We start from the raw sequence: 9,903 nt of genomic DNA, 5'->3' as shown, positions 1-9,903 counted from the left end.
AAACACCCCCTCCCCCATCAAACAAACGGCCCTAATAGATTGTTATCTTTTGGCATTATCCATTCCATCAGAGCCCCATCAAACAAATGACCGTTGATAACTACTTATCTTTTGGACTAACCAATTCCATCGAAACCCCCATCGAACAAATGGCCCTAATGGCTGGTCAAATTTTCGCCTCCACATTCTATCAAAGTACCATCAAACAAACAGTAATGATGAATCGTTGCCTTTTGGCCCAACACTTTTCATCAAAATCTCATCAAACAAACGAACCCTTAATGAATAGTTATCCTTCAGCCTAATCAATTCCATAAAAGCCTTGAACAAAAAAAAAATTCCATTAAAGCCTACTAAGAAACCAAACCCTAATCCTTTTTTCCTTTATTCGGTTGAAAGATGCCCATAAATGGATGGATGCCTTTTGGCCTAAAGAGAAAAATGTATATTGAATCAAAAATGCCCATGTAAAAACGTATCATCTTTTTTTTTTGTAAAAAAAAAATCATATTATCTTTAACTGTCTAAAAAACAGTTTTTATTGTGATAAAGTATGGAAATGATTTTAGGTATATTATTGATGATATATACTATTCTTATAACAGTTTTGTAATTGTAGATACATGATAGTATAATGCATTTTTGGTTCTTTTCCTTTTTTATGTAAACAAATTTTTTTTGGTCTCGGCATTAATCTTTTATATCATATATCATATATCATATCACCAAAGCCATACATTTGACATCTTTGCCCTATTGTTAAAACTTATTATATACTCTTACCCAAAAAAACACTTATATACTCTATTAAAAGGTAGAATCCAATGGAGAGCTTTACTTCTGTCCTCCCAATGGGCCCTGCTCACTTACAAATACTATTGGCCCAGGCGGTATCTTCTTTATCAATGGATAAGCTTCTTATCATCATTAAAAATGATTCTTTGTAGCTAATTAGTGATTAGGAATGGTTTATTTTAAAAGAGCGTATGCTTTTGGAAGCATGGAATCATTTTAGCGGAACTAAAAAAGCGCTAAAACAAGGGAAACCGTTTCCACCATAAAAGAGAAACAAATACGAAAACGGAAAGCGGTATTGCGTTTCACTGGTCAGATCAGAACACTAAAAAGAACGAAACCAAAGGAACCAACTTTCTTACCAAAAACATAATCTCTATAATAAAAGAAGAAATATCAAAAGAACAAAGACCTACTGCTGCGCTCACTTCTTCAGGGCTCGGCTCAGGCTCCATCCTTCGACAGTCCGGTGACTTCTTCCGGCGACACTTCTCTCATTCCGGTGAACAATTTCCCCATTTTCAGTTTCTTATCTATTATTCTATTTCCCCCTCTCTTCTCCGTTATTCTCCTCATTGATTCTTTTCTATAATGGTCATTTTTGCAGCTGCTCTTCGGGTTTTTTCTTTTGAATTTTTCTGTAATCTCTTATCTTATCCTCTGTAGTGATTTTTTTTTTTTGAGGTGCAATTCTAGTATTATGATTCTCCATTCGTCTGCAACTGTTAATACTACTCCGTTTCTTTATGCGCTGAGTTGTGCTTTTTTTTCCCCCCTTCTTCGTATTCCGTACTATGCTAATAATGCCATCATTCTGATTTCTGAGTATGTGATATAAACAGAGTGCTACTCTCTGGTTGTATGTGTGGCTTTGCGCTACAAAGTTGCTGTGAGTTTGTGTTCAATGTATATGTGTCTATATGTGTTGGTGTGTTTATGTGTGTGTGAGTTACCGTTGTTCTTACTTTAATCACTTTTTAATTCTTGTTTTGCAATTTGCTATGCTACCAGTAGTAAATATAGCTGTTACATTGGCTAAAAGATGTAATACTGGAGCTTTTAGGTCATCTTGGTGCCCTCTAAGTGCTTAGGGAGGATCTTGAAAGCTTTCGGTTGCCTAGAGCCTTGACGACTGTATTCTTTCCTGCAATTGGAATCACCAATTCGTTTACCACATGGCACAATAGGTAGTCTGTTAACATATGCTTCCAAATTTTGCATTTCTCTGTATTTTCAATATTTTAGTTTGAAAACATTCGGCCGACCCCCTCCCCCCCTGGCGGCCCCCAAAAAAGAAAATTCACTTGTGAATGAATGAATTCTCAGAGGTCCGTTCTGCCCTCTGGCAAACCATTCATTAGCTAACTTTACATGCGAATAGGTGATCAGTCTCTACCTAAATTTGGGCATTTTCAATTTACAACGCAATTAGATATAAAGCCTCAAAGCAGTGCTTCCTTAGGTGATCCTTCAAATAGTACGTTGATTGGTCTTTAGTCTGAACGTATGATATGGTAGCAATTGTATGCTTAGTCAATTTTTGTTTGCTTTGTCTGTATTGTCTATTGGAAAAAAAAAACTAGTAATTGTCTGTTGTGAATTATATGTTAATAATAATAGATCATACATTCATAAGTCGTGAATCTATGTTATGGGCGTATCTGAAATTTGTGGGACTTTCTATAAATGTTTCAATTGCCTTCTGAAATATTTCTAAAGTTCCAATGTTCTACTTAGTTCTCTTCACTGGAAAAATGTCTCTATTGACTGCATCCTATTATATCTGATCCAGAAAATTAGGTGGAGCTGTCTAGTGTCCTTTCTACCTGTCACAATGAGTATGAGCTGTGGATCAACTGCAGAGCTTGTTCATTTTGTTGAGGGTTTAAATAAAGCTACTGATCAGAAATCCTACTTTTCGAAGCCCTCAATATGCAAACCCAGTATCAGGCGCCTCTCAAGCCAACTTTTCCCACAGCCCATCGCTGCTGAAGTAAAAGAAATGAGAAAAACCATGAAGAGGAGATCTTTAATATCAAATTCCAAGAATAGTGGTGTGGGAGGTCTGACGTATAAGGATGCAGGTGTTGATATTGATGCTGGGTCAGAGCTAGTTCGAAGAATTGCTAAGATGGCTCCAGGCATTGGTGGCTTTGGTGGCCTCTACCCACTTGGTATTATTCCTCATAACCCTTTTTTTGTTATTTTTCTTTTGGGTCCAATTGTCACTTTTTAGGTTATTCTTGTTGTTTCTAGTTTTTTATATATGTTTGTAAGTAGATAGATTTATTTATTGGGAAACATGAAGAGCAAACTGAAATTCAACTGTTAAGGTTTGGTTTGGGGTAAACTGATAAGTTTTAGTTATTCTGATCAGTTTGGGCTGGAATTTGACACCCCTGGTTAGGTTAATAGATAAAAAGATTTAAAGATTTAATTTTGCTAGATTTGTGAAGTTTATTCAAGTAAAATCAAAGGTAGAGTCTGTTGGTGATTTGTTGGATCAATCAAAAAGGACATATTGTAAGTATAGTTGTGACTGGATATAGAATTGCCAACTTGCATTGGTTCTTTGAATAAGAACAGCTATAAGATAAATCCAAATTCAAGATTGGGCATAAATTTACTGTATGTGTTAGTGTAAGTTTAGTGTGAGAGTGCTGATCTCAGATAGATAGCTCTGTAATCTGTTGTCTCTTGGGTAGTCTTGTAATAATTTATTTGTGGAATTTACTTGTTCTAATATTCTTATTGTATTAAGAGTAATATTTAATTAGTTTTACGTAGTCTCTATTCATCATAGCAGTTTTTCCACCAATAGCTTGTTGCCATATGTGAATCTCTTGGTTTTATTAGTGCTGTCTTATATATATGGTTTTGAAACTTAAGGTGGCATGTGGTGTAATTTTTATTTTATTTTTTGTTAGTAGTCTGATGCAGCCTTTCCCAAATAAGGTCTTGGTCTTCCAAGATCTCTAAGGCCAGACTAGCTTCCAGCCCCAGATAATGAATTTGGGTATGGGATGTCATTCTGAATGGGTTTCCTAATTGAGTTTGAACACGTGGGCTATGAATTCCCTGGTTGGAGTAATTGATGGTATTAGGGATGTCAGGGGTAGTTTTGGAGAGTTTACAGTGATGTATGGTGGAATGGGGCAGGTTCATGGGAAGCATGATATGAAAAGTTTTTGGAATGGGGATAGTAGAATGTAGGATGTTAGGACTCTTTTGGAAAGAAAAGGGTGATACAAACAAGAATCCTCAGATTGGAGAAATGGCTGGCTTGTTTGGGCTGAATTTAGGATCGAAGGTAAGAGGTATGATGGGGGATCGATGGCTGGAATATGGGGTGAAAGTTATTGCTGGTTGTGGAGATATGGCATTCTTGACTACCCTTTTTTTTTTTTTTGGGGGGGGGGGGTGTTGGATAGAAAATTTAGTTTATCAATACTACTCCACTGGAGCCTTGTAGATGGAATAATGCAAGGGACAATGAAGGTTTAACTTTGTTCTTCAACTTGCAGCAGGTGTCTAGGTCAAATTTTACCTTAGAACCCTTCTTCAGCCTTGGATCTTCAATTCCCAAATGACAGAACCAGAACTAATGCAGGAAACAGAAGAGCAATTATTTGAAGAGAAACCTTATTATCAATATTCAATTTGATCTCCTCCTATTGAGTGGAGGGGTCTATTATACAAGCTATGGGCCAGAATTCCTAACCTGACTTGAATTCCCAACCTGTTCTAACTTAACTTTACTACCTGAGTTCTTTATAGTTAGACATAAACCTGTACAAGGACTGACTTTTATTAATAAATAAAAACATGTTTAAAAGAAAAGACTCACATGCCTAATATGCCCTTCGAGTGTAAAGAATTACAGTTCTGCCACAGTTTCTATTGAGTACACTAAAGAACTGAACTAAAACTGAAAATAAGCTGCTTGGCAGCAACACTAGGGGTTTCTCTTGGCCTTCCACTTGGTCTTGGACTTGGAAGGCTGGGATACTGCATCGTAAATTCCCCCTTTAATTTTATGGCAGTGAAGTGGTTACTTCATGTTAAATAGTGAAAATCAACTTCTTCACAGTGATTGCTTATATTCTTACCTAAGGGATATCCAACTTGTTCAAAATGAGATGCTGTATTTATTTGGGACGAATAAATAAATTTTCCTTCTGAAGGAAGTATGTTTGTATAAAGTTCTTATCTTATATGACAGTAGATGGGATTCCTTGAATTAGCTCTTCAAACTCTTCAACAGATATGAAATAGGTTTATTTTCTCATAATCACCAAAAATAAGATATTCTGATAATGTCATTATGTGTTAAGGTCATTGATAGGTCCTTAGTATCACGAGTCTACATTCAACAGGGAAAGCAAATCCCTACATTCTAGGGAAGGAAATGATTGGCAGATTTGAAGAGTCCTATTGTATTCAGGTTACTTTTTAGGATTAGATTGAAGAGTCATATTACATTCAGGTTACTTCTGAAGAGTCCTATTCGAATTCAGGTTACTTTTGAAGAGTCCTATTCGAATTGGGATGATTCTGTTAATTAATACTGTATGAACGTAATTGCTATAAATAGGGGGAAGGAAGAATAGAAGAGACATGTTTTGAGCATTGGGAAAGTTTATGTGAGAGCAATTGCTCTTGGGTAGCCGTAGGAATCACCTACTGCTAGTAGTATGTATTGTTTCTTATTCAACTTTTATTCAAAGTCCCTCTTTTCTTCTTGAGTTATTCCACCTTGTTAAGTAGCCTCATTCAGATACCTAACAGTCATACAGTTCAATAGATCAATCTAGTGATCGTTTTGACTGCCCTTTTTATGTTGAGAAAAAGCTGCTCCAATTCATCTCCCAAAGTTTTATTCTCACCAAAAGATTCCAGTTGTTAATGAGACTTGTGCTCCTCTGAGTTGTCAAATTTTTCCATTTTCACCATTTTTTATTTTTATGAACAGGGGATTCATTTCTTGTTGCTGGAACTGATGGTGTGGGAACCAAACTTAAGCTTGCATTTGAGACTGGAATTCATGACACTATTGGGATTGATCTGGTATGATCTGAAAGGGGTCTTCATTAGGCATTTTGATATTAGGGACTGGCATTATTAATGCATCTTTTCTCCACTATTTAGGTGGCTATGAGTGTCAATGACATTGTTACTTCTGGAGCAAAGCCATTATTCTTCCTTGATTACTTCGCCACAAGCCATCTTGATGTTGACCTTGCTGAAAAGGTAATGATTTTCATTCATGTTTGTTTCTTATTATGAGTACCTTATCTCTTTGCTTCTTCAAGTCTGTCTCCTCTTATGTAGGTTATTAAAGGCATTGTTGATGGATGTCAACAGTCCAACTGTGCTCTTCTAGGGGGAGAGGTATTCTTCTCACTTTGCCAGAACTTGTCCCAGAACTTATCCCTTCTTTTCAGTTGTCAAACATAATGAACAAAAAGGAAACAAGTAACTTCTATGCTGTATACATAATACAACAGTATGACATGCAACTTGTTAATGACATAGTTTGTATGAGGGTGCATATGAAAGTGAAAAGACCACATGGTGCTCTGCACCCTTTTTTTCTTTTTCTGGGGGTGGGGGAATAAGAATGAAAAATATTATATTGCACATTTTCATTTTTTTTTTCTTTCTGATTACTGTTTTGTTTTGTTTTGTTCTTTTTTTTTTTTTTTTTTTTTCCTCATGTTGACTGTGATGGATGTGGCTTTGTAGTTTGAGACTGTACTTCAGTGATATAGTGCCTCTGTCACTAACATCTTAGAAAAATAGTGATTTCGGCAATCTTCATTCCTTAAATAACTAACTCTTGCCTTGCAGACAGCTGAAATGCCAGATTTCTATGCTAATGGAGAATATGATCTCAGTGGGTTTGCTGTTGGCATTGTAGAGAAGGATTCAGTGATTGATGGGAAAAACATTGTGGAGGGAGATGTTCTCATTGGACTTCCATCTAGTGGAGTCCATTCTAATGGGTTCTCTCTTGTCAGAAGGTCTGCTGTTGTGAGAAAAACCTTGCCTTTTTATCATCTCCACTTCATTATCATAGTTTAGGAAGGTTTCTCTTGCTTTTATGCTAAAAAAGGAAAAGGTGAGCAATTATTATTATTTTTTTAAATTGAAAATACTCAGAAAACATTTTTCTGATTTATTTACAGGGTTCTTGCCCATAGTGGCCTTTCTTTGAAGGACCAACTTCCTGGTGAATCCATCACTTTGGGTGAAGCTCTTATGGCACCAACCATTATCTATGTTAAGCAGGTCATTCCTTGCTCCTGTGTCAAGTTTTTTCCCCTTCTCAATTATTATCAATAGGCATCACATATTTTTTTATTGTTTCACAAAGGTGCTTGAGATTATCAGCAAGGAAAGTGTGAAGGGAATAGCCCACATCACAGGTGGTGGGTTTACAGATAACATACCTCGAGTTTTTCCAAAAGGTCTTGGGGCAGCCATCTACAAAGGTTCTTGGGAAGTCTCTCCAATATTCAAATGGATCCAAGAGGTAAGAATTAAGAAATGGAGAGCTTTTTATTTCAATCATTAGTTCACCTCATGATGCAGATCTGAGGACCTGCATCTGAAGGATGAAGAAGTCAGATTAGTTGCTGTTTAGCCTTCTAGTTTGCCTGTTTTAGTGTTGTTGTTGTTGTTGTTTTGTGTGTGTGTTTTTAATTGTATTTGGGTCCAAGTTGGTCCATCTTTGGTTCAATTTAAGTGATTTACTTTTAGCTTATCTGAGTTGGATGACTTCTTTCCAAGCATAAGAGAGGAAGTGTTTTGTTTTATAACTTGGCTAGGTGGACTTTTAAAGCAATTTGTGGGACTCCTTTTAACCTCTGGGTGGATTGTGTTGGCTTTCTTCTACCTACTCCGCTGCTGTTCTCTTGTCCTAGATGATGGAACCCTAGGTTAAAGACCTTGTATGAAAAGCTACCTTGGTAGGTTAAAACGGGTTTTGGGATCCTCTAGAAGGTGAAGATGAGGTCAAAGTTAGGATTTGTACTTTGTAGGTATGGTTAAGACCAGTGAACGGTGGGGAATTTAACACTGAAGGTTTGGGGCTTCACAAAAAGGTTTCAAATGCTTACTATGAAATTCCAGCAAATTGGTGCCTGTTTTCTGGGTTTTGAAAAGGTGGACGTTGGGACTTGGGATGTCAGAGTTGAAATACAGGAAAGGGGGGTGTGGGTTGAGTTTCTGTGGGTGAGGGTTGTTCAATCCAAATATGGGTAGAAAATTGATGGTTGAGTTGTTATATCTGAAAATTGGGTCTACTGGTGAAACTTATGATGTTAAATTGTAGAGTTTCACCAGTCAGATGTGAATGAAACTTGGATTGAGTTGGAGGGCTTGTGTACTGATGTTGTGGTTCAAATATGTAAGGGTTTTGATAGTTAGACATAAAGTAATTGAAAAGTTTTAGAATTATGATAAGGATGGATTAGGAAACTAAATGTTTTTGATGGTTGATGGGGTAGAGGCAGACTTAATGTAGGATATGATGTGGAGGTGCTGAGTTGAGATTTGAATGGATTCTACTGGTGAATTTGGGCTGCGGTAAGGTTTTGGTGAACTAACATTTCAAAAAAGGAAAACAGTAAAAGGGAGGGTAGTTTTAGGGATTTGGAGGTTTTGAAGTAGAAATTTGGATTGCTTACAAGCAAATCTGCAAATCTGAAGATAGTGTTATTCAAACTAATGAAGAGTTTGGTTGATTGAGGACTCTCTAGGCTTTCCATCGTCAAGGTGTTGACTGGACAAACACCAATCTGACTAAACTGAGTTCTCACCATGTCTCAAGAACTCGCTCTTGCCAGCCATCTTGTTGGGTGAAAAAGCAAGATCTCAGGGGTCTCAACTAGTTGGGAGGAAAAAAATTTCTTTCAGATATGGGAAGATCACTATAGATGTTGTAGAAGTACTGATGATGCAGTACTGATGTGTTCCAATGAAGTTACCAACAAAAAAAGGGGGCAAAACTATGTGTTCGTTACCAGAAACATGGATGGTAGCTTTTGATAGATTACAATATACTGATGATGTTGTGTTATTGATTGAACGACTTGTACATTCTGCATGGTTGAGTATTTCTTTCTGTGCAGGCTGGAGGAGTAGAAGATGCAGAGATGAAGCGAACCTTCAATATGGGTATTGGAATGGTTCTAGTTGTTAGTCCAGAGGCTGCAGATAGAATTCTTTCAGAGAGGGGGAATTCTGCATACCGTATTGGTGAGGTCGTAAGCGGTGAAGGTGTATTTTATCATTAAATAATTTCTTGTAAGATGTTAGTAAACCTTTTCTTGTGATCCTTTTGTAATTTTTCTTATTGCAAATTTTCTCATGCAATCAAATATTTAGTTTTTGATAACCTTTTCTGCTTTAGCATCAAGTGTTTCTTGTGACAAACTTCTATTCTCTCATTAAGTATTAGCTTCACTTCCATCAGGATGGATGGCTATGGGCTTGTTTAGGACATTTTAGGTTAAGTTGGTGTATGAAATGGCCAATTTAGGGTTATATATTTATTGTTTACTCTCTTATGTCTTGTTGTTTATATTTTTTTTAAGTCTTACTAATTACTATTTCTACACTCATTTGGCCTCTGTTTCTCATAACACAAGTTAAGATGGACTAAGATTTCCTCTGCCCATAGAAGATGGGTAACCTACCATCATGTGGGTTCACAAATCCCTCCTTGTTTCTTCAATTCTGCCCTCTCACGGCTCTTTTGGTTGTTTCATGGGCTCATAACTGAGGTCCTTCTATAACCAATCATTCCTCCAACCATCAGTTCTCTGTGTGATCTGAAAGCATGATTCTTTCCAAGATGCAGAAGTGAAGTAAGGTATCTGTTCTTTCTTTTGCACAATTGTGTGAAGGACTTATCAGATTCCCATAATTCTTTGAAGAGTTTTTTACATGAACTCCCTCCATTTCAATTGAAAACTCAGCGCACCCCCTTCAAAGTTGAAACCTTACAAAGCCCTCCTCCACATTTAATATCGTCAAGTTTCCTTTTGTTTCAAATTTGCTTTTACAATTTTACTCTCACTTGATAAATTTGTTTGAAATCTT

At 36.7% G+C, this 9,903-nt stretch overlaps 1 protein-coding gene across 2 annotated transcripts; it reads left to right on the top strand.

Annotated features, from left to right (window-relative positions):
- Positions 1–1,112: 1,112 nt before the first annotated feature.
- On the top strand, positions 1,113–9,351 carry LOC149024401 (phosphoribosylformylglycinamidine cyclo-ligase, chloroplastic/mitochondrial-like). Of its 2 annotated transcripts, XM_089144656.1 has the most exons (10): positions 1,113–1,297; positions 1,859–1,982; positions 2,588–2,969; positions 5,768–5,862; positions 5,944–6,045; positions 6,127–6,186; positions 6,646–6,818; positions 6,984–7,086; positions 7,172–7,330; positions 8,931–9,351. In XM_089144656.1, exons 3-10 carry the CDS (start codon positions 2,630–2,632, stop codon positions 9,093–9,095), a joined length of 1,197 nt encoding a protein of 398 aa, XP_089000782.1. In that variant the 5' UTR covers positions 1,113–1,297; positions 1,859–1,982; positions 2,588–2,629; the 3' UTR covers positions 9,096–9,351. The 2 variants fall into 2 exon arrangements, with proteins under 2 accessions (XP_089000782.1, XP_089000781.1); XM_089144655.1 differs by lacking the exon at positions 1,859–1,982 and having other exon boundaries at positions 1,114–1,297.
- Positions 9,352–9,903: the final 552 nt, after the last annotated feature.

The sequence above is a fragment of the Hakea prostrata genome, chromosome 2 (genome assembly GCF_041222555.1).
Source record: "Hakea prostrata isolate BN-2017 chromosome 2, UWA_Hpros_2, whole genome shotgun sequence".
NCBI lineage: Eukaryota > Viridiplantae > Streptophyta > Magnoliopsida > Proteales > Proteaceae > Hakea > Hakea prostrata.
This window is presented reverse-complemented; position numbering and strand designations above follow the sequence as displayed.

What these genes read in the sequence shown, in the direction of transcription:
- LOC149024401 (XM_089144656.1), top strand. Translation starts at nt 2,630, where the DNA reads ATGAGTATGAGCTGTGGATCAACTGCAGAGCTTGTTCATTTTGTTGAG. An exon ending in TGGTGGCCTCTACCCACTTG is followed by an intron (nt 2,970 to 5,767) that starts GTATTATTCCTC and finishes TTTTATGAACAG; the next exon opens with GGGATTCATTTCTTGTTGCT. An exon ending in GGGTTCTCTCTTGTCAGAAG is followed by an intron (nt 6,819 to 6,983) that starts GTCTGCTGTTGT and finishes ATTTATTTACAG; the next exon opens with GGTTCTTGCCCATAGTGGCC.